Source organism: Podarcis tiliguerta (assembly GCF_965153285.1).
Source record: "Podarcis tiliguerta genome assembly, chromosome: 2".
NCBI lineage: Eukaryota > Metazoa > Chordata > Lepidosauria > Squamata > Lacertidae > Podarcis > Podarcis tiliguerta.
Genome location: NC_139535.1, coordinates 83,126,873 through 83,151,921, shown reverse-complemented (window position 1 = coordinate 83,151,921; position 25,049 = coordinate 83,126,873). Strand labels below are relative to the sequence as shown.

At 42.7% G+C, this 25,049-nt stretch overlaps 1 protein-coding gene across 1 annotated transcript in view; it reads right to left on the bottom strand.

Moving 5' to 3' along the window:
- Positions 1 to 6,518: 6,518 nt before the first annotated feature.
- The window catches only part of LOC310671260 (uncharacterized protein), a 31,002-nt gene continuing 12,471 nt past the window's right edge, over positions 6,519 to 25,049 (bottom strand). The window contains exons 9-18 of the mRNA XM_083427005.1: positions 24,353 to 24,536; positions 20,069 to 20,333; positions 15,520 to 15,682; positions 14,155 to 14,304; positions 13,149 to 13,309; positions 10,944 to 11,120; positions 9,889 to 10,030; positions 8,476 to 8,663; positions 7,833 to 7,974; positions 6,519 to 7,105 (exon numbers count right to left, since the gene is read on the bottom strand). Coding sequence (XP_083283131.1) covers positions 6,918 to 7,105; positions 7,833 to 7,974; positions 8,476 to 8,663; positions 9,889 to 10,030; positions 10,944 to 11,120; positions 13,149 to 13,309; positions 14,155 to 14,304; positions 15,520 to 15,682; positions 20,069 to 20,333; positions 24,353 to 24,536 — 1,760 coding nt within the window. The 3' untranslated portion in view covers positions 6,519 to 6,917. The remainder of the gene's footprint in view (positions 7,106 to 7,832; positions 7,975 to 8,475; positions 8,664 to 9,888; positions 10,031 to 10,943; positions 11,121 to 13,148; positions 13,310 to 14,154; positions 14,305 to 15,519; positions 15,683 to 20,068; positions 20,334 to 24,352; positions 24,537 to 25,049) is intronic.

Here is a 25,049-nt window from a genome sequence, read left to right as displayed (position 1 = left end):
TGGGACACGACAGAACTTTTCACAAAATTCTTGTTTAGTTACTGTTTTGATTTTTAAAAATAAATGGCACAATTCCTGTTACTTTTTTTTTAAAGGATCATTTGCCATTATCATCATATACAGTGGTACCTCGGGTTACATACACTTCAGGTTACAGACGCTTCAGGTTACAGACTCCGCTAACCCAGAAATAGTACCTCGGGAAATCGTGCTGCGGCACAGCAGCAGCAGGAGGCCCCATTAGCTAAAGTGGTGCTTCAGGTTAAGAACAGTTTCAGGTTAAGAACGGACCTCTGGAACGAATTAAGTACGTAACCAGAGGTACTGGTTTCTTGTTCATGGATTGGGTGGTCTCACTAGGTTGTCCCAAATTTATAAATCTGCCAAGCTTCCCCCAGCAGCTGATGAAGTCAATTGAATAAGGAGATCCTTGTTTGAAAAATGCAGGTGATTTATCTCTTGGGCTCACCAAGATTCCAGTAAGTAAGAGTTTGAAAGGGATATAGATTTAGGTCAGTTTATCCCCATGGGGATTTTTTGTCAGGGAATGGACAATGGGTGTTTATTAAGTTTGGAATTAACTACTAGTCATGATGGCTATGCTCTCTCTCCATGGTCAGAGGCAGTAATGCTTCTGAATAGCAGTTGCTGGAAATGAAAGGAGGTGAGGCGGCTCTTGTGCTCAGCTCCCACTTTTGATTTCCCCCTAGGTGTCTGGGTGGCCCCTGTGAGAACAGGATGCCAGGCTATTTGGGCCATTGGCCTGATCTTGCAGACCATTCTTAGTTCTTTGTAGAAGCCTTCTTGTATAACTGAAACTAGCATTTAACTGGTTTTGTGCTTTGAAAATGCATTGACCCTGTTTGCCCCGTGGAGCAGTGGTCAGCAGTTCCTGACGCTCTGGTACTTTAAAGACATGGGATGATATTCAACACTAAATTAGGCCAATTAATTTTTACTCAGAACAGACACGTTGAAATAAATTGGCCTAATTTAGTCATATTCCTTCATTTCAGTGGCGTTACTCTGAACAAAACTAAACACCACTCCTACAGATTTATTGTGACATGACATGAATATATATGATGATAAAGACTCTCCTCCTTGGAAGAGAGGGGAGTGGTTGTGGACGGGAGCCCGAGCTCCACCCCTAGCAGGGGGCGTTAGCCCCCTGCCTCCCCCACTTACCTGGCTGGCGCCCACGCCCATCGGCAGGTACCCAACCAGGTGCCGCCGAGGGGGGCGTGTACAGCAGCCTAAATGCTGCACCGCCAGCCCCTCCTCGGCCTCACTCTCCGTCGTCCCGTCATGAGTCAAGACCATCCTTCTCTTCTGTGTGCTCAACTGTGGGGAGGCGACCACGTGGATCCAAGGAAGAGGAACTTGACCAGGGAGGTTTGCCTTAATTTGCTTGTTGTGTGCGCTGGCCTCTTTTCTTCCTTTATCTTGCTCCCAGTAATTACCAGTAATTCCTTCCGTGGGGTTGGGTGTTTTCCCATTCAAACTGTTTTCCCATTCAAACTGTTTTCCCATTCAAACTGTGGTACAAACGTTGAAGCAGCAGCGCACTGTAAAAAGCTCCTATAAAAGCCTTCTAGCTGCAGGCAGTTTTCACTTGGCTGCCTCCCCGCCGTATCCCTCGTGTGACTGCTTCGGACACCCCCCTTTTTTTGTCACCCCCACCCCCGTCTGTGTCCTCACCTAGTTGTGAGTGGCGCTCCTTGGAGCGGCTTGTCGCAGCCTCCGATTTTGCTTCCCTGCTTCCCCTTCTTTCGCACAGCGCCCCTCCGGAACGGTGTTCTGGTCCTCCTTCCTGAAGAGAACTGTTTGGCACGGTGCGCAGAGCTGTATGGCCATTGAAAAAACCAGGAAACTCTTGAATCGGGCAATAGCCCGTTGGGTGTGCTTTATGAATGGCCGAGTCATTTCTCATGACCGTATCCGGATTGGCGACAAGGCCTTGTACCAGAATGACGGGGTTCATCTCTCAGACCAAGGGAATGACATTTGGCTGGATAGCTTCATCAGCAGCATTAGGGATTGGTTGCAGCTGTGAGGGTATTGGCGGCGAGCCTTTTCGGCTCGGGTGGTGGTTAGGCATTGGATTTGGGTGTTATGCTGTGTGGGAAGGCTAGGTGTGGCCATCGCCTATGCCTTCAATTTTTGGGTATTCCGTTAAAGGAATCTGGTGGTTGTGTATTCTGTCCGATGCCTGCTTGGCGGGAGGCCATGGCACGACCCTCGGTGACATCAGGGGAGAGCCTATAGTTGGATTAGCATCAACAGGCTCCACCTACTGGTGAATAACCCCCCCTTGTTTTAGACATCCAATGCCTAAGCCAATACCTTTTCACTGTTGTAATCAATAAAGTTGTGGCCTTTTCTTGCCCATTAACCTTATATCACGTGTCCTTGTGTATTCATTCCACATTGCGGGGGTTGGGTCCTCGATCCACAAATAAAATGGGCTTCTGTCTACAAAAGCTTGTGCCATAACAAATTTGGTTAGGCTCAAAGTTGTTGTTGACCTTTCTGCTATATTGTTGAAAGTGGCTCAAATTGTTAACCTTCCGCACTTTCCCCTACCTGCAGTTTCAGTTCCTGTTCTTTGCATTGCTGCTTATTTTAATGACACTGCAACTTTGCAGTTTTTCTTGTCCTGTTTCCCCATTCTGCTGCCAGCATCATTCCCCTTCTTCCTCCTGCCAGAGGACCAGTTTGCACTAGAAGAATTCGGCACTAATTATAAACTACAATGCCCCTTTTGCTCATTACTAGGAACTCATGAACCATTCTCTAGCATTTCTTTGTCAACTGACTTGTTCCCCCTTTAAAGGACCCGGAGTCACAATGTTTGGGAATAGCCACACTACACAGGGAAAGGGCTAAGAAGCTGATGCATGGGAGTGCTACATCAGGATCCAACATGGGTTGATGGTTAGGATGTTGTACTGGGAAGACCCAGGTTCAAATCCCAACTCATCCATAAAGCCATCTAGATGACCATGGTCTCGGCACCATGTCTCAGCCTAACTGGCTGTCCAGAGGAAAACAAAGGGCTTGCCTGACAAGCCACAGTTGTTGAAATTATCTCATTGATAGTGCAGAATGCAGGTCAAAGATACTTTTTCTAGCTGAAAAGAACATAGTGGTAAATGTAGACTCCTGCTATAGTCTCCCCCTCTTGTGTATACTTCTTAATGTACAGAGTTTCTTACCTGCTGGCCTTCTTCCTCCATTAGCTTTCCTTCCACTTGCAAGGAACCAACCATATCCTCCCCTTAGTATCTAATTTTATTAGGTACAATTTTATTGCTTTGAACACATCTTGAAGTTGAGGACTTTATACAAAATGCAGTAGGCTTTCTTTTAACATTTACATATGCGTCGGGATAATAATATTGAATTTATATAATAATGTGTGGGTTAGAGCTTTCTTCGTATATTTTATATATTCATATATTGTTTCTTTCTACCCAGTTTTGTACCTTTTTCCTTTCCTTTCCTTGCGTCACTTTATTTATAATTGAAACATTTTCAATAAAAATACCCAAAAAAAAGTCGGGAAGAAAAGAGCAAATGTGAAACACTGTTTAGGATTGGACAGATTGGGACAAAGTGGTGTGTATAAAATGGCTGTGCAGGTTAAAGACTACTTGTGCAAATGATCTTTCTTCTCAGCTTCTCCCTCTGCCAGGTCCCCTGAAAAAAGCCTCTCCTGGTGAGCCTTTCTTTTGAGGGTTCTGCAGTGGAGGGGGGAATTGCAAATGTTGGATATAACCCATGGGTAGGCAAACTAAGGGCCGCGGGCCGGATCCGGCCCAATCATCTTCTAAATCTGGCCTTCGGAGGGGGCCACCAGGGGGCACATTGGAAGATGGCCGACAATAACATATCTCCGAACCACATGAGGTAATTAAGAGGCTGATATGGGAGTATGCAGCCTCCCTTCATTGCCCCAAGGGAATGGGGAATGCTGCCTTGCCTGCTGTGTCCATAATTCATCCCCAGATTCGAAAGAATCAAGTGAAGAACGGGAGTGAAGACTGCTAACTGAAGTGACCTCTGTGAAACGAGAGCAACGGGTTGGATTTAACGGAATACAACATGAAGAAAATACACCAGGTTCAGTATGCCGGAGCGGGACTGGAGGGGGGGGGGCTTTTTTCTTTTTTTCTATGTGATTAACCAATAACCCCTCCTCAAAAAGAACCGTCGCATAACTGACCTAAGCAGGATGATTAAAAACTGTGTGGAAATGATTTACTACCAAAAGTTTGGCTTGTGAGATCGAGAAAAAGAACAAGGGCTTTTGATGGCGCAGCAACAAAAAGGGATCATAATAATGCTTTAAACGTATAGTACAGATGGAGCCAGATAGCTGAAGGGGCTTACTTGGTACCCCAGTTATAACTGCTCACCTTAATACAGGAAGACTCTTTAACCCAATAATGCAACAAATAGATACTGTCACAATAGCCCAGTTTTTCAAGTGACCTATGGGGTGTCAGTACGCTCCAGAAGACCTACGCTTCTCATTGTTATTCTGTTTGAGAAGAGTTAAACCACTTGCAAATTCACTCATGCACTAAGTGGCAAGAAAATGGAAAGTTAAGGTGCCTCAGGTTAATTTCCATGCCACATATAAGCAATACATACTGTATACTGTATGCTGCTCATATACAGTAAAGAAAGGAAGAAGTCAGCAGGTGTATATAAATATGATTACTGAGCCCAACTTTTTTTTAAAAAAAGAACTAATTTATAAAATAAAATAAAGCAAACCTATAGCAAACAATTTACATGAAATTTGACGAGGACTCCCCAAATATCACTTTCATTGAAACCCTACAAAACATTATATTGCCAATGTTTTGTTTTAATTTAACAAGAAGAGGATACCCAGCAACACTCCACACCAACAGACAATTGTATGATCCAAAATAAACATAGGGAGTAGTGAGAGAATACCAGGAAATTGTGTATGTGTGTGTCTTACCTTTCGATATGATTTGGACAGATGCCTGAAATCTATTTGTAGGAGGTTCCCCACAAAGAACAATGGAGTAGGCCCTGGTGGTAGTTGGCTTTGTTTCTGGTACATTTTGAATTCCTTGTACATACTTGTCCAGGGTGGGACATAGTTGCTCCACATAAAAGACTTCCCTCTTGCAAGAATGCTTAAAGCTCATGTGTCCAAGGCAACATACACATGGATTTTCAGAGACACATATAACAGTTAAACAAATTTTGAGCTAGAGTGTGAGGAACTAGAAGAGCCAGTTTCATGGTGCTAAAAAAAAATGTATGTGATGCAAACAAATCAGAGTGAGTGCTCATTAAATAGCTGGCTCCCCTGAAAACTCCTGGTGCTCAGAGAGTGGGTGTAACATTATAATACTGACTATACAAACAGTATTCAAAGTGGACCTAGGAGTGAAATCCAGAAAAAGGAAATAGGAGGGTTCTTATATGCAACTTAGCAAGTGATGAGCAGAAGATGCAAGAAAAACATAGGTAGAACTGAGGAATGTTAGGGAAGTCCAAAGTTGATACAGTGCTGGCTTGAAGGAGTGTGGCCACCATTCATGGGGAAGTGGAGAGAGGGATAAAAACTGTGTACGAAAGTGAAAATCTGTTACCTCCCTGGAAGAGCAAAGGAGGCTTCTTCTTTATGAGGGGATGCTCTTTTTGCAAATTGTCTCAGATGCCAAGTGTGGTGGTGCGCACAGGTATCAACAAAGAAGGGCATTAAACCATTAAAAAATCATAGTCCAAGATTTCTTGCAATCATTTATCTAATATGTGGCAAATTTCATGCCCCTCAAAGGGTCTACTATGCCCGTAATTTCATCCCATTTTACCAACAAATTAAAGGGGGAGTGTTTGCAGCAATTTGTTGTGAAGCTTTATAAACACCTTCAACAAGAAACTGACGTGTGGTATTATCAAATGCTTTTTCTGCATCTGGAAACATAACTACTCGTTCAAGATTTGTTTTTCATGCATAAATGAAGTTGTTGGCATTCGTTTGTCTCAGGAGACAATGGAGGAGTGCAACTTTGTGGGTGAAGTCAAACCACTGGAGGGTTACAGCACCTGCTGTGGCTGGTGAGACCAATAAGGAACAGATGCTGTATATAAAGGTGACCAGTTGAGCTGCTGCAGATGCACAGCTAGATTTATTATTTTCCTAATATTATCCTTCATTATGCAAAATCCATCTTGATCTATATTGTTATGTACTGATGTTCTCCCCCTGGGCCAACAGGGGGATACTGTAGATAGTTTTCACTCAGGTCCACGTCAGTTATTTTAGGCGGGAAACCCTGGGTTGTTGTTGATACAATGTTGACAGCCGGCTCCTATAAAAGCAGGCCGGCTGAGCTGTTTGCTGTTCAGTTCTGTCCAGCTACAATAAAGAGCTGCTCTGGAGAAATCACTGTGTCATCTACTATGTTCGCCCACAACTTAACACATATGATTTTTAATTATGATCCTTTTTAGATTTTTTCAAAAAATGCTATTGTTATAGACTTGTTACAGAATTCAATTTACCCATTTGTAATATCTCATTCTTCACTTTAGAAAGTTGTTGTGCTAACATACTCCTAAAGATCATAACACTGAGATTCCATCTGCTCCCAAAGCTTTATTGATCTTTGCCCTTTTTACTGTATCTATCGCTACTTATTTCTGGATTGATGCTTCTAATGTAGAAGTGGCTCAGTTGTGTTTTCCAAGTGTTGCACTACAACTCCCAGCAGCCCCAGCCAGCATGATGTGAGCTATAGTTTGGAATATATAGTTTTTCTAAGTACTGTGTGATTCCGATCTCCCAATAATCATATTCTTCCTACTTCAAATATACTGAGAGGCATTGGCACCATCCATTCTGCTTAGTTGCTGTCACTGGATCATATTGAACGTCTAATGAATTTCAATGGCAAGTCTCCTTTCATCAGGCCAGTGTCCTGATACAAAGTAAATATATCCTTGTCTTTGGCATCTCCAATCAACTGGAAGGTGAAGTTCTGGAGCAGAGCACCGAAGAACAGGAACAGCTCCATCCGAGCCAGGGCTTCCCCTGGGCATGCCCGTTTTCCTGGGTGAAAAGAAGGGGGCAGTGCTCATCAGTCACCAAAGACCTTTATAGTGCCCAAGAAACTCAGCCAACACATTTTGAAATAATGGAACTGCATAAGAAAGACAGCAGTGAGACCATTTCTCAAGTGGTCCTGCAACTCTCTGTTTCCACTGTGATGTGAAGGTGAAGTGTTTCAGGCAAGTATGTTTTTGGAGATATTGGTCTCATGTAGTTTTCTCGATTCTTTGGCTGATTGGTGGACTTCTATTCTGAGCATGTTATATAACACTAAAGCACTGCTTGGCTTATTCTCCTGCCAGAAAACACAATAATGTGGCTTCCGTCTGTGTGTATGTGTAAATCTTTGCTGAAAGCTACACATAAGCAGTTTCAGAGCAAAGAAATATAAAAGATTATGTGAGTGTGAGTTACTCTTTCCTCTCATTTCATCATGCCAACTCTCTTTCTTAACACAGAGCCCAAGTGGTTCCTATAGGTAGTGGTCCAAAAGTTGGGAACTGAACTGTCCCTTCCACAGGCTGATGCTTACAAATTTTCTGCTCAAGATGCAGGAAATGGAGGACAGAGGCAGAGAGAAATGTCTTGTGGGTAGACAATCCCTCCCCAAACCTCTTACTTATCTCCTGGCAGCACTATCACTTCCTGGAGTCCAGCTGCCCACCCATCCACATGCCAGCTGCTGGACCCAACCCCACAATATGAGAATCTAGGTCTATAGAGTCACCTGCAGAAAAAGGCATGAAGGCAGCCCTGTTCCGGAAGTTGCCCTTCTCATCCAAGAAATGACCCGGGTTAAACTCTTCTGGAGTCTCCCACTGGAGAGGATCAAAGTGCACAGTTGAAATCTCTGCACAGACTGCTGTGCCCTTCAGGGAGAAGATACAGATTTCATTATTTGTTTCAGCTTCATAAACATAAGACATTCTGCCTCTGTTTCAGTGATCTTTGACAGTGACTTACCAATCCTACCATTCCTGGTTATGGGACATTTATCTGATTCTAATAAGTTTGTGACTCCATGCACATATTATATGCCTTCTGTTCATAATTTTGACACAGTATAGTGTTATAAAAATACTGTCAGTATATTATTAGCCGACATGCTGCTTGTTGTTTTTCAGAGTCATATACATAATAAGCAGCCATCTTATGGGAGAGACTGATTCCTAAAGTTGGTTGTCATATATAGAAACAAGTCATTGCACAGCATTCTGAAAAATCACCAAGAATGTGGGGGGTGAGGTTGTAATCAGCATATCTTGTCTCTGCACTGGCTGGGACTGTGGCAGACCAAAGTCATTGATGGGATGATAAATCTCCCCCCCCCCTCTCCATAGTAACCTGATCATTTCACATGTGAAACAAACCTGGGGGATAAGATAGCCCCGGAATTTTGTAGGACGTGTTGTTGCACGCGGGATGCTCTCAAGGCTCCCTTTTTGATATCGTTGAACCTCATGGAGAACAGCATTGGTGTAGGGCATCCTCACCCTATCTTCCATGCCAGGGATACGGTTGGCACCTACCACATCATCGATCTCCTGTTGAACTTTTTCTGTAAGAAAAAAAATTCAGCTCTACTTCCAGAATTCTGAAACTACTTCTCCTCTGACATAGTGATAGCCTTCAACATTCTCCAGCCGGAAGGAAAAGTAACACTTACTGACATGAATTTACATCCTGGCAGGAGCCCATTTTTAAAGATGGCATGCAAAGATGAAAGGAATTTGGCTTTTGTCCCCTTTGCTTAAGGGGGATCACCTTAGGTTACTAAAGAATGTGGGCTTTTTATCTTAGAGATGTTCATGAAATCATGCAAAACATGTTGAATAAATGGTGTGGAAACTTTATGCAATCTCCTCACACAATACCTTTTATTCATTCATTAAACTTATATCCCACTCCTCCCCCCCCCCAAAAAAAGGAGTCCTGGGGTAGTAAATCAGGGTCAACAAAGGCAAGGGCTCAGGCATTAGGCTCAGGACAGAAAATATAAAGTTATTCTTTACATGATGCATATTTAAAATTGGAGTGCATATGCTTATAATATGCATATGATAGCATTGTTTGCAGTGTTTATAACCTCGAAAGTGGAGCACTTCTCACTGAGATCTATGAGACAGACAGGAATTTTAGAAATCCATAGATATCAGCTCCATATCACATTTTTCAGAAAATTCCGTTAATGCTCAGCTTGAAAACTTCCCAGAGGCACCTCTCTGGTCACTTTTGGACATAGAATACAGTGGTACCTCGGGTTACAAACGCTTCGGTTTACAAACGCTTCAGGTTACAGTCTCTGCTAACCCAGAAGTAGTTCCTCAGGTTAAGAACTTTACCTCAGGATGAGAACAGAAATCACGCGGTGGCAGCAGGAGCCCCCATTAGCTAAAGTGATACCTCAGGTTAAGAACAGTTTCAAGCTAAGAACAGACCTCCAGAATGAATTAAGTTCTTAACCTGAGGTACCACTGTATGGGAATAGATGGGCTGTTTGGTCTCCTCCGGAAATATTATCCTTATGTGCTCATCTGCCAACATGTATTACTTTTTAAAACATAAAGCAATCCTCAAAATCTATCCAAAATAAATAGTCATAAAAAATAAAAGTGGAGGTTTCCTAATGGAAACCTTTATCATGGACCTAGGAGAAGACATTTTGTGAGCAAGTTGTACTGACTGTGCAGTTTTAATGTTTGTTTGTTTTTTCTTTCTCTTTACTATTACCCTTTCCACCTTGGAAAGGCAGAGCCTTTCAGTCTTTTGGGCAATTTACGTACCTTGGATGTGTGGCAATCTAGCCATCACCAGAAGGGCACAGCTCAAAACTTCGCTTGTGGACAATGACCCAGCAACAAAGAGTTCCTGCACAATCACAATAAGCTCCTCTTTGGTGTAGATTGCCTCAGGATTGGTTTGGTCCTGTAAAAAGGAAAAAGAGAAGAATTTAAAACATCTATTTGAAAGAGTGACGGAGGAAGTGAGACATCTCAATAAATGCAGTAAATGGATGGAGCACAAAACTTGCATGGTTTATTGCAGTGTAAGTACAGTGTTGATTTTTAATTGACTATCGTTTTATTCAGGGACATTTCTCTAGAAAAAGGGGTGTTGTTTCATGGAGTTGCATCCTCCAATTACATACAAATGAATATACCTCCCCCCAAAAAAACTACTATACTCTATCAAATAACTCATTAATTATTTGATCTAGTGTTTATTTGGGGGCAGGTATATTCATTTGTAAGTAAGATCAGATTTTCAAATGATGCTAAAGGTCTTGTGGCATTTAATGGTCAATCCAATCCACTCAATCTACTTGCTGATCCAGAAGTGTTGCTGAAGGAGGCCATCGGGGAAACTGAAGCATTAGGCAAGCTGACCTGATTGGCAATTAAGAAAAGTAAATCATAATTGTTGTGTCTGAATGCACTACCTGACATCAAGAATGTCAAACTCTGGAGGGTCTGAGACATGTCAGTCTTTTCCATGCAGTAACTCAGAAGGAACACAAAACCTGCATGGCTTATTGCAGCATATCTATAATGCTGAAAATAAAAACATAACTGAAAACCAAATAATAGAACCATATAGAAAACAATCCCATGTATAGTTATAATGATGGGCATTATTTTTTCAGCTGCTCTCCTGCTGCTTGGTTTGATGTCTAAATAAACTTGAGGGAAACCTGAGATTAGCCTGGAGATCATCACAATGGCCAACCACCACAGCCAGAATACAGGATCAGAATGAGGGAGGGCCGCAGCCATATGAGACACTTTCAAACAAGAGACATCTCAGAAGCGTGGAGAAGGGTAATTATATAACCTCCTACCTTCTCTGACTTCATAAGGAAGCAGTCAATATAGTCACGGGGGTCCTGATAATCCAGGGTCTCTTTGTGGGATTCCACCCTCTCATTGATGAAAGTATACATTTTTTCAAAACTTCCTAAAATCTTTTTGTGCTGTCCAGGCAGGTAAGGCATTATTTTCGAGAACACATTATAAACCTGGAACAGAAACAATACATAACAACTGTATATTGAATTTATCATTTTAGAACTGCCTGCTGAGTCTATGGATTTAGGGATGTTGGAGAAATCTACTGCAAAATGTTTGCAATCCATGGCTCCTTCAAGAGGAATGACAGGATTTAAATTTAATAAACAAACAAACAATTGTAAATAAATCCTCTCTCCTCCTCCCCCTCCTCTTCTTCTCGGTCTCCTTTATTTACAGTCTACTATATTTACATATTCATTATCACTAGATCCTGCCCATATCCACTGAGGCAGAAATCCTAACTATGCCTGCCCAGAAATGAGGCTTACTGAATTAATCTAGGCTTAGTCTGAGGTATGTGGGGTTAGGATCGCAGCCCTAATCGACTTCCTACTGTGAATTGTAAAATAAAACATTGTTTTTTAAAAAGCAAATGCATTGTTTATTTTTTGTCCTGCTTATTCTCTGAAACAAAATAATGTAGAAATAGGTTCTAGATCTTTCTACAGCAAAGACTCATTTAAAATAATGTTAGGTTAATTGTACCTTGTATGCAAGTCTGGCCCATCCATGAAGTGGAGTGAAGCAGGTACCTCAGGTGGTACTTGAAGGGTACCCTCCTTATATGTCCTGCCCACCCCACTCCTTTCTCTGCTGGCTAAGAATTCACCTTGTTTTGTCTCAAGTCATGAAATGGGATGCACCACCCCTGGTTGAATGTTTTTGTGCTTAGTTGATACATGTACCATACATATTAACTCTGAGTAGACTAGAAACCAGAACACTACGGAGACAAGTTCAGTGGCAGAGCACCAGGTTTGCACGCAGTAGGGCCCAGGCTCAATCACTGGCATACAAGGAACTCAAGAGTAGCTTGTAGGAGCCATGTGGTCTGAGCTTGTAGCAACCAACCCATACGTCCTCACATGCTGAACTTCTCAGACAGACCAGAGAGAAACAAAGGGTTAATTGCCCAGTCTCTCCCACACTTCTACTTACCTTATGCCTAGAAAGCACAGCTCCAAGCAGATTTGCACTTGGCCCATTCTTTCTAGGCACAGGTCTGACTGGTTCTGCCTTTGCCCTACTGCTTCCCCCCAGGAAACCCACTCTTTAGTGCTTAATCAGAACAAACAGCAGTCTGCAGAAAACCTGATTGCTGTTTGTTCCAATTCAGTACCAAACAATGGGTTTTCCTGGGGGAAAGTGGTGGGGCAATCTAAGGTGTGGATAACCTCGTAGTTGTGAGGGAAGCTTTTTAGTGATATCAATTGAAAGGCAATCCATGATAAGAATCAGTGCCATTTTTCTAGAAAGAGAGGCACCAGAACTCACCATGAACACCTTCCTTGTTCTCAATAGCACGCACCTGAGAGGTGCCAGAATTGAGTTTCACTGAGTTCCAGCTGAAGAAAAGCCCAGATAAAAATATTTTCCTTATACTCCCTGGGAAAGGGGAGTGTCCGAGTTTCAAACTCATTTCCCCTGCCCCAAGCAGATATTCAACTCAGCTCTGACTGCCTTTACACCCTTTAGATATATAAAAAACCTTCCAGTAGCACTTCTGTTTCAGTGTATCTGAAGAAGTGTGCATGCACACGAAAGCTCATACCAATAACAAACTTAGTTGGTCTCTAAGGTGCTACTGGAAGGAATTTTTAAATTTTGTTTTGACTATGGCAGACCAACACAGCTACCTACCTATAACCAGAACCCTTTAGATAAGCAATCCTTTGATAATGAATAACTGGGAAAATTCACCACTAACCCGGGGAAGTGCTCCACCAACATGCCTACAGAAGAATTTCTCTAGGTCTGTATTTTGAGTGGTTAATTTGCTGATGCTCTGCAATTAAAGCCAAGATGTGTGTGATATTGTGTCATGTGGAATTTAATGGAGACAAGGATCAGAGAAAGTGGAAAAGGTAAAGGGGAATATACCCCAGGGTGCACCTGGCTTATACCAGGCCCATGTCCATTAAGATGAACCAAGGTTCTGGGTCCATGGGATATACTTGTAAGAAGGAACAACATACCTGTCCCATATAACTCACAAGGTAACCCACAAAAGCCTCCATGATATGCAGCTTCTCCAGGAAGACCTGATCTTTGTACTCAAAGCGACTCCCAAAGACAACAGAACAGAGCACATTAGAAACAGCAGTTCTCAAGTGTTTTCTTATATCAAAGGCCTGCCCTGCAGGAGCAAAAGGACACAGTCAATAGAGTTTGGCAAGGTGGATATTCTCTCCCTCTGCCTGCATGACAGAATAACGTAAACCAGAATTCCTTGCACAATTGAACCAGACACATGGTGCATTTTGTATTTCTCTTATATTAAAAGATAATTAAGTTCCTTTTACATGGAAATGATAGTATCAGCAGCTCCTGTATTCCCTTTATTTAGCAAGATGTAAGTGCAGTGGGTGGCACTGTGGGTTAAAGCCTCAGCGCCTAGGGCTTGCCGATCGAAAGGTCGGCAGTTCGAATCCCCGCGGCGGGGTGCGCTCCCGCTGTTCGGTCCCAGCGCCTGTCAACCTAGCAGTTCAAAAGCACTCTCGGGTGCAAGTAGATAAATAGGGACCGCTTACTAGCGGGAAGGTAAACGGCGTTTCCGTATGCGGCTCTGGCTCGCCAGAGCAGCGATGTCATGCTGGCCACGTGACCCGGAAGTGTCTTCGGACAGCGCTGGCCCTCGGCCTCTTTGAGTGAGATGGGCGCACAACCCTAGAGTCTGTCAAGACTGGCCCGTACGGGCAGGGGTACCTTTACCTTTACTTTAAGTGCAGCTTAACTGTTGAGGATAACATTATGGACTCCCCAAAGGAGGAAGATGTGCTACCCCATATCTGTGGTCAAGAATTCCCTGCACAAACAGAGCTTGGTGCATTCAAGGTGTACCTTACAACTCAGCCAAGTTCTTTAATAGGAATAAATTCATGAACACCTGTGACATAACTAACAGAAATCCCACTTTCTGGGACTGTTCCTGCCCTGAAGCACTTCAAAATTGTGTTTGTAATAAGGATAACTTGGGGAGACCTTTTGTGGTTGCCATTGCCTCCACCAGACAGAGAACTTCGTCCTGCACCCTCGTGGACATCGCTTTCTTCCCCATTCCAAAATCCCGCAGGGTGCTGAGTGTGAACCGGCGCAGCTCTTTCCATCTTTTCACAGATCTGCTGGACAGTCCTGAAAGCAAACAGGTGAAGACCCTTCCCTTAGAAGGAAGTTTTCTCAGCAGGAAGTTTCTACATTGTGGCACTTTGTCCATTCAGACTATAGTCCCATTTGTAGTTGAATCAAGCCATGGGTGGTTTGTATGTAACTTTTGTATCACATAATAACAGTGCTGAACTATAGCGTAAACATGTTGTGTTGTTTCTCCACATTATTAAATGGTACTGGAGGAGAGAGACAGGCAAACTCTTCTATGGGTCATGTCATATCACGTCTTTCATTAAATATCTGTTATGGGCAAAATGTTGGATTTGGTAAAAGAATAAAAAGGAGAATTTCCTGGATGCCTAGATCAAGGTTTGGGGCAAGTACTCTTTGGTAAGAGAGCCCCAGCAGAGATTTAACATCACAAAACATGCAGCAAAGTAAAGCATGGGAATAGGCTTTTGGACCTTTAAAACATGCCCTTCTAACTTCTTTCCAAATTTTCCCAGCTATATGCTTATAAGTGGTAAGGGAAGGGGCAGAACAAAGAGTTTGGTAGCCCTTCCTTCCAAGCTGAGCTAGCTAAGCTTGGCATGACAGCTGACTTTATGATCTTAACACCTTCATGTGTTTAGAATTAAGCATGTTGGTTATTTGAGACTGACTATATCCCTCACAGGACGCGGGTGGCACTGTGGGTTAAACCACAGAGCCTAGGGCTTGCCGATCGGAAGGTCGGCGGTTCCAATCCCCGTGATGGGGTGAGCTCCCATTGCTCGGGCCCTGCTCCTGCCAACCTAGCAGTTCGAAAGCACATCAAAGTGCAAGTAGATAAATAGGTACCGCTCCGGCGGGAAGGTAAACGGCGTTTCCGTGCACTGCTCTGGTTCGCCAGAAGCGGCTTAGTCATGCTGGCCACATGACCCGGAAGCTGTACGCCGGCTCCCTCGGCCAATAAAGCGAGCTGAGCACCGCAACCCCAGAGTCGGTCACGACTGGACCTAACGGTCAGGGGTCCCTTTACCTTTACCTTTATATCCCTCATAGTAAAGGAAGAATTCAGTTCAGGGCTCTTATTTTGGGTGGGAAACTCCTCTTTGCGGTAACATCTAGCTCCACCTGAGGTTGAAAAAGGGAGGGCTCGATGTCTGCTTATTCCTACTTGGAGACCCCTGAAAATGAAGACTGCTTCTCCCATTAAAATGGAAGCAATAAAAAAATAAGCACAGGACTCCTACCTACCTTTAAAATGGCTCACTGTATCACTGAAAGGCAAGGCAGGACGCCCACCAAATTCTTCAGCATGATCCAACAGAGCATCTTTCACCACTTCGTATCCACAGAGTACCACCATGGGATTGGGACCCAGCCAGACAGTAAAGATAGGACCCCATTTATCATAGAGCTGACGGTAGAATTTTAAAAATGCATGGATTATTAGGCAACACCTGTTCCGGATATATCAGTGGTGGCTGGCCCATTATGGCAACCAGGGTTTAGCCCTACCAAGTGAAAACCCAGCAATTTATTTTTCAATCCCCCCAATCTCAAAGCTATAGTCTTTTTTGTTCCACACACTCTCCCATTTCCATGAGTACTGGATACTTTTCTGTCAATCAGCTCTCTGCACCACTCAACTAATCACAATCCAAAAGTGTTGCTCTAGCTAGGAGGTCCCACACTTTTCTTTCTCGAGGCAGAAAAGCCTATTTTTATTTGACCTAGCTATGCAATTTCCTCCTCTCACCTACTGACATTATTTAAATTCAACCAAGATAACTGAAGGTAATTGGCCTGATAATTTGATAGTCCCAGGGGCTAAGTGTTCTTTATTACTGCATTTGCAATAGTTCAAGATAAAACCTATTTGAGAAAGAAACTGCTTTTGCAATTTTTATGGATGTTTATTGTTTGACTTGGTGATATTATCTTGTGTCGATTGCCGTAGTCATTGTATCACCACCCTGTTCACAGCCTTGATCAGGAGGGCTAAACCAGTCAAGAGAATAAGACAGTGTGAACTCTGCTACTGCAGAAACGTTTATATTTATATAAACGTTTACATTTATATACCACCCCTATCTTCCAAATATGGTCAGACATATTTGAGTAACTGAAGAAAAGGGTTTAGAAACAATGTGGGGCTGTTAAAGGGAAGGAGGAGAAAAAAGAGAGGAGTTGATGCAAAGAAATTGCTATGTGAATTACTAAGTGCTGGAGACAATTATTAAGCACAAATCAAGGGAAGAATCAGCAGACAAGTGCTGATTAATAAGGATTTGTATATAAAGCTGGATGGATTAATTGCAAAATGAAATATGAGTGAATGAAATGATCTGGTAAGAAAAAAGTAAATGAATTCAAAGCGACCCTAGGGAAAATTAAGTAACTTATAGAAAAGAAATATCAACTGAATTCTTTTGGAGAAATGGGTCAGGGGAAAGGCACCTACACCAGCCACTTCTTAACTCACTCCCAAAGAGAAGCTTCTGTTCACAGCAGAAGGGTGGCTGGGTGACTATCCAGTCCTGGGACCCAAGGAAATATCTTCATGTTTAAAGTTTAATATAGGGGGCACTGATCCAACAGGAACTGAGCAGGAAGAGCAAACAGTCTGTCAATCATTATGGATGTTTATGGGGATATACACTGAAACTTTTTCAAGGGCATCATAGGAGGCTATTGACACTGGTCATGTGTCTCAGTCAAGGCAAATGCCCAGCCTTGATCAGGAGGGCTAAACCAGTCAAGAGAATAAGACAGTGTGAACTCTGCTACTGCAGAGACGTTTATATTTATATAAACGTTTACATTTATATACCACCCCTATCTTCCAAGGAGCTCAAAGTGATGTACATGGTTCTTCTCCTTCCCATTTCATTCTCACAACAACCCTGTGAGGTAGTTTAGGCTAAGAGATGGTGACTGGGCCATGGTCACCCAGTAAACTTCATGGCCGAGTGGGACTTCAAACCTTGGTTTCCCAGATTATAGTCCAATCATTACACACACAGAGAGAGAGACAGACAGACAGTGTGGACTGTGCTAGTGCTGAAACATTTAAAATGAAGTGACAATGTAGGAATAACCTGAATTTCCACTCAGGGTGAATGAGAGAATGAGCAGCCAGTTGAAATGCATTATTTAGAGCTTGGCTGAAACTTTTGGGCCAGCTTTTTTTAACCATTCTGGTGGGGCAGGGGTAGAAATTCAGATGATCCCAAATATTAGGGGCAGGATAACTTTGGTGAAATTTCTGTGGGTGAGCATTCATAGTGTTCACCATATTTAACGTTTCTGAGGTGTCTGAGGGATTTTTCATATCTGAACCCCTTTAGAAAAAGTCTTTCTTCAGGAAATGGAAGTCTTGCACAGAGGAGAAGAATGAATAGAAAGACAAACTCCCCCCCCCCAAAAAAAAACCCAAGGCAGACAACAAGTGATGCAAAATTAGAATTTGAGGAGCATACCTCTGAAAACAATAAGAATAAGACCTATTTAAATATCTAAATGTGGGAAATTAGCTAGGGAAGAAGTTCAAATATCTATTTATTTATTCCATTAATATACCAGCCTTATCTTCCAAGGAACTCAAAGTGATGTACATGGTTCTTCTGCTTCCCATTTTATTCTCACAACAACCCTGTGAGGTAGGATAGGCTAAGAGATGGTGACTGGCCCATGGTCACCCAGTGAGCTTCATGGCTGAGTGGAAATTCAAACCCTGGTTTCCCAGGTCATAGTCCAACACTCTAACTATTATGCCACATGTGCTAAGAAAGGAGAAATGAACTCCAGAGAACCTAAATGAATTCTTTGCAGATGTATTCATTGTTAAGGTGTAGGGCAGATACGTATACCTGAGCTTACTTTTTTCTAGGAGCAGGTTTGGACCTATCATGAGGCAGAGAGAGGCAGCGGTCTCAGGCAGCAAATATTATGAGGCAGTGAGTGGAGAGAGCGGAGAGTGTACATGCACTAACATAGGTCACTGCCCTGAAGGTGCTATGGAGAATGTTGAGATAAGAGTCAATGGTCTGCTGGACCTTTGTACATGGAACAGGACGGGGAGGAGGCAACTTTTTGCCTTTTGCTTCAGGCAGCAAAACACCTTACGAAGAAAGTCTACAGAATGGAAGCAAATAGGGGTGGCATTGAAACTGGCAGGTTATTGTAGAACTGGAAAGTTGCCAACAAGGACAATTAAAATTATCAAGAGGCTGTGCCTCTAGGAAGAAAAAGTAAAACATTTGGAGCTTTTTGTGTTTAGGGAACAATGTACTAAGAGGAGACATAACAGAGGTGAATCCAATTTATCATGGTGTGGGGTAAGAACACTAGTTTGCTTTCCTGGTCCAGTGAAGCGGAATGGTGGGACAATCAGGATAAGCACAAAGAGCTCCTTCTCAGAGGCAGCACTACCGCAAGATGTCTGGATGGTCATCAACTTGGACAGATTTTAAAGTGGATTAGACAAATAAGGCTATCAATGGCTGCTAGGCAAGATGGCGATACATTACCTGCAGATGACACATAGTATGCCTTTGAACATTTATTGCTAACAAGACAGCAACATAACACCCCCTCAACAGCATACGAATCGATATGGCTAATTTGACCCAACAACCCCTCACGCTCTCTGTCTCACACACAAACAAAACTCACTGTAATCAACCAAATGCAACCAACCAGTCTCTTTCGCTGCCAACAAAAAAGAAATAAATGAATACAGTAGTACCTTTGGTTATGTACTTAATTCGTTCTGGAGGTCCATTCTTAACCTGAAACTGTTCTTAACCTGAACCACCACTTTAGCTAATGGGGCCTCCCGCCGCTGCCGTGGCCAAGTAATTTCTGTTCTCATCCTGAAGCAAAGTTCTTAACCCGAGGTATTATTTCTGGGTTAGTGGAGTCTGTAACCTGAGGTGTATGGAACCTGAAGCGTATGTAACCCGAGGTACCACTGTAGATGCAACACACGTGATGCTAACACAAAACCCCACACATACACTATGCAAAAGATGCAAATATCATTACTACCCTTCGAAAGATCATTAGTCCCACCTCTCTCTCCCCACCTCTTCCTCCCTCCTCCCCCAACCTCACAATGCCTATGATAGTAATGTCTCAACCAAGCATTACTGACCTGTAGCTAGGGCTCTACTAACTGAAAACAGAGACATTATGGAGGGGCGAAACTAGGCTTTCTTTCACCTTAGTCAAAGACCCAGTTTGGCATATCCCCGCCCCCATTTATGTACACATGCCTACAGGTTGGGAGCCTCAATGGTGCCCCCTGGAAGCATCACTTGGGGGGGGGAACCCAGCTAGGCCCCCCCACATAGCTACACCACTGCGTAATATGTCCCTTTGTTATCCATGAAAATCTATAGCAGCAATAATAATAAACACTGACTGCTAAGGCAGGGGGTGGGTGCAGAGCAGAATTGCAGGAGAATGTACACCTTGGAGAATGGATAGGTCTTTCTTTCATGTAGTCCCTCAGGATTCTTTGTATGTTCTTAAAGGTGGTGCTCTCTGCAGCCTCTCAGCAAGGCAGCACTTCCAGGAAGAGACAAAGAGAATGAGAAACGTTCCTTTTATTACTTCCCATCTGTTCACTTATGATGCAGGAATATTTGGGCTCTTCAAAGCAGCAGATAGGCATACCCAGACTAAAGAAGGGAGAAATTAACTTTGTGCCTTCCTGTCTCTCTGTCCTTTTATTCTAGCCAAATCTGCTTTACGGCACGAATGAAAAGTGAAAGTGGTCTCCGAGAGGTGGACTTACCTTTGCATAGTTTCTGCTCAGAGGCAAGACGTCTTTCTGCAGAAGATTGCCCAGAAGAAACCAAGGAGTGGGCCCTGGAGGTAGTTGGGCTTTCTTCTTGTACATTTTGATGGAGAACAAGAGCAAGGTGAAGAGGAGGCTGAGAAGCAGCAGAGCTTCCACCCCCATTTTTCTCTGTGTTCTTTTGGTCAGAAATCTAAGAAAATACTTAAGAAAGACAAGGTGGAAGAAAGCTGCCTGCTGGAGACACAACCCAACTTGGACTCTGGATTATCTCTGTTGCTCTTCTGGTGTTCGTTTTTTAAATGTGGCCTTTAATAATTAACAGGGAGAGTTATTCATTAATATATATTGAACTTAACCTTGACTCAGAATTAAAAGAGCAATGCCCTCTGGGGCACATGAGAGATAAGAATACATGGAGGCTGCTGGCAAATATATGCTATCTGAGAAGCCAGTCAGTAAAAAGGTGTGTTTACCTGCTGCAGGGAGGATGTTTACCTTCTTTTTTGAATCTGCACATGCACCTTTAAACACACTTTACTTATATCTATCATCTATCAATCTATCAATCAATCTATGCCACATTAAAACTGTGAGTGAGGTATAGATGATAGATGTTTCCCGGCTGCCTTTCTTGGTGTACTCACAGCAATGTAACTTTTTATCTGCAAGTCAGCAGGAGAGAGCTGTTTGGGATGAAAATGGAAAGGTGGAGGTTGATAGCCTGAACACATATTCCACTATCACCACCATCCCACAAACACAACACACACACCTGCATACACCAGCTTCATCCTCAAAAAAGTCAGAATAATGCTCTGTTGATTAAGGGAGAATGCAATCAAATACATGCAACACCTGAAGAAATAAATTCAGAGTTTCTAATGTATTATTTTTTGTTGTATAGGAAAGAAAAGTAACCTTGATCTGTGAATGCTAAAGTTTATTTCTGCATTTGGTTCTTCTGCAGTTAGATCTGCAGCAAACTAAATCCATGGCAAGCCTTTGCAGCTGAAAGAAATCAAGGATGTCCTTGATAGTATGAAGATGGAGAAAGTCAGGGGAGACATCAGGTAACAAACTTTTCTGCTGACAACGGTCAGTGGCTGGTTTCTTAATTGGATGCTTTTTCTTGCTAGGCCCCAGGCCCGAAGAGGAGGGGCCATCTAGTTGGGCATACATCCCTTTGCCCCTAGCTGGGACACATGAGGTCTTCTTCTTCTTCTTCTTTGGTGATCAATCTTAGCAGAGTAAGATTGTCTTCCATGAACACGGTTTTAACAATGAGTCCACAAGCGACTGTGGAGGCCCCGGGTCAAGGAGATGTAACTTTACAATCTTTAGAAGGCATCTGAAAGCAGACTTGTATAGCTTTTTATATGTGTTGGAAGCCTTTCAGAGTGTAGATACTTGTCCAGGGTGGGACATGGTTGCACCACATAAAAGATTTCCCTCTTGCAAGAATACTTAAAGCTCATGTGTACAGCGCACATATGTGTGGATTTCTTGAGACATGTGTAAAAGTTAACAAATTTTGAGCTGAAGTGTGAGTGTGAGGGACTGTAAGAGCTAGTTTAATGGCACTTATTTATCTCCTAGAACAGGCATAGGCAAACTCGGCCCTCCAGATTTTTTGGAACTACAACTCCCATCATCCCTGACCACTGGTCCTGTTAGCTAGGGATGATGGGAGTTGTAGTCCCAAAACATCTGGAGGGCTGAGTTTGCCTATGCCTGTCCTAGAACCACCAGATTTCTCCCAGCACCCCAATCCCACCCACACATAGGCCACCAACCCCAATCGGACAACATGAGAACCTGGGCCCATCAAGTCACCTGCAGAAAAAAGGCATGAAGGCATTTATTTTTTATTTTTTGGAATTGACCCTTCTCCTCCAAGAAATGACCGGGTTAAACTTTTTTGGAGTCTCCCAATGGTGAGAGTCAAAGTGCAAAGTTGTGAACAGTGGACAAACAGCAGTTCCCTTCAGGGAGAAGATGCAGATTACAGTACTCATAAATATAATAGGAAACAGCTTTCTTTCATGATGGAAGATATCACTGTCTCTTTTGTCAGAAAGTGATTTCTAAAACTGGTTCTCTAGCATAAAAACAAGTCGTTGCACAGCATTCTGAAAAATCACCATGAATGGGGTTGAAGTGGAGAATCACCTTATATTGTATCCACACTGTCTGGGACTTTGGGATATCAAGACCATTCGGGTGATGATAAATCTTCCCGTTTCCCTCTCTGTAATAATCTGATCAATCCATGTGTGAAACACACCTGAGGGATAATGTAACCCTGGAATTCTGTACAGCACATTGTGTCTTGTGGTAAGCTCTCAAGGCTCTCTTCTTCATATCGTTGAACCTCATGGACAACAGCATTGGTATAGGGCATCTTCACTCTATCTTCCATGCCAGGGACATGGTTGGCATCTCCCACCTCATCGATCTACTGTTGAACTTTTGTTGTAATAAAAAACAACATTGAGAGCTCTATTTCCAGATTTCTGAAACCAATACACATCTGACACAGTGAAAACCTTCAACATTCTCCAGCCGGAAGGAACAGGAAAACTCAAGCAAATTATCTTACTGACAGGAGCCCATCTTTTAACACTTCGATTTTGGCTTTTTAGTTTAGGAAAATATTTAACTGGAGGGCATCCTTATGGGTGTTTTAAAAACTTTGTGTGGCATGTAGAACAGAGCGGAAACTTTATGCACTCCCCTCACACAATACATTTTTATTGATTGATTGAATTTATATTCCCACTCTTCTTTGCCATCTGTATGGTAGGATGCTCATATCTCTGTTATTTCCAAACCTGGTAAAGACCAAGCCAGCTGGGCAAATTATAAGCTAATTCTGTAATTAATGTAGATACCAAGGTACTAACAATATTTCTTGCCTGTAATAGTAATTCAGTCTGCAATATTAACATTAGAACACCAAAATCAGTTGGACCTTTCCCCCCAAGGCTGCTTTAAGCAATAAAAGAATCAACACAGCTGCATTTTCTTTTCTCTTGATGCTAAAAAAAGGATCTGAAATATATATATATTTCTGAAGGCAATTTATTTTTGGTACACTGAAAAATGGATTTCTTCACGAATTTACGGATTGGATTAGAATTTAGTTTCAATCTTTAAAATTTCTTAATCCCCTCAAAGAAACGGATATTATTGCATGTTTTTGCTGCATGTAGAAATGTAATAATAATAATAATAACTACTGCTTTATTTTTTAGTTTTTCAGGCAAAACTAGATTTATTATTTTCCTAAAGATACCTTCTGTAAAACAAAAACAAAATATTTGACATAAGATCCTTATTATATTTCAAAATTACTGTCATAGCCTTAATTCAGGTAATTTACTGTTTTGAGAGTCGCGTGGACTGCAAGAAGATGAAACCTATCCATTCTTAAGGAAATCAGCCCTGAGTGCTCACTGGAAGGACAGATCGTGAAGCTGAGGCTCCAATACTTTGGCCACCTCATGAGAAGAGAAGACTCCCTGGAAAAGACCCTGATGTTGGGAGAGATTGAGGGCACAAGGAGAAGGGGACGACAGAGGACGAGATGGTTGGACAGTGTTCTCGAAGCTACCAGCATGAGTTTGACCAAACTGCGGGAGGCAGTGGAAGACAGGAGTGCCTGGCATGCTCTGGTCCATGGGGTCACGAAGAGTCGGACATGACTAAACGACTAAACAACAACTGTTTTGCAGTATCTGCTTCACACACACTTGTAAAGGTATTATCACTTGACATTCCATTCATTTTTGAGCCTTGTTTTACTTCTGTTCTGTTTACTGTGAATAATTGGCATTGAATAACGGGCAATGTGTGGCATTGAAAAGTGAGGATAGCAACACATTATCACCCATGCAACCTGCTAGCAACTACTAGCTGGGATGATGGGAGCTGATGTCTGAGAATATCTGGATTAGCCTGTTCAATTTCTGCCTTGTCCAGGGGTGCTAACTTTAATAAAATATGGGGAGGGGGGGTAAGTCCTGCCCTGCATAATTGATCACAAGATGCGGCATATGCACCCCATTTGAATGGTAATGTCTATCAACTTGGAGTGCAGCCTCCTCAAATATTTTACTGGGGGGCAGCTCCTATGGCCTGTTCCACCTAAGCTTGGAATATTTGGTTTTCCTCAGTACTGTTGGATTCAAATCTCTCAGTGCTTCCATTCTACTTACTACAAATAGTTTTGGAGGCACTGACTTGATCCCTTCTGCTTAGTTTACCTCACTGGATCACTTAGAACGTCTAATGGCTTGCATTTGTAAGCATGCGCTCTTCATTTTGTACTGCATATGAAAAGATGTTACGTCCATTTCTTTGAAATCTCCCACCAGCTGGAAGGTGAAGTTCTGGAGCAGAACAGCGAAGAACAGGAACAGTTCCATCCGAGCCAGGGCTTCCCCTGGGCATGCCCGTTTTCCTGGCAGAGAGAAAGAAGGCAGAGCCAAGCAATAACCAAAGAACAAGATAGTGCACAGCAAATGCTAGAGTTTAAGAGTTTAAAACAAAAAACAAAAAACCAAAGCAAGCATAACAAGGGCAGCAATAGGGCCAATTCTCAGTTGGTGTCTACAGCTCTCTGTTTGCACACTGTTATGTACATGAAAGGTCAAGCAAGTAGGTTTTTGAACTGTCTCCAGTTTGTCTTGCTTCTCTGACTCGTGGGTGGCATTTCATTGTAGACATGTTATGTAGCATCAAAGTACAGCAGGATTTGGAATACCTGCTTGATGCTAATCTGGAATAGGCATGCTTTAAAAGCTAATTAAGCCAGACCAACATTCTTTTTCAGGTAATAGCCTGGAGGTAATGAGTCATTGGGATGCCGGTGGCGCTGTGGGTTAAACCACAGAGCCTAGGACTTGCTGATCAAAAGGTCGGCATTTCAAATCCCCGCGATGGGGTGAGCTCCAGTTGCTCAGTCCCTGCTCCT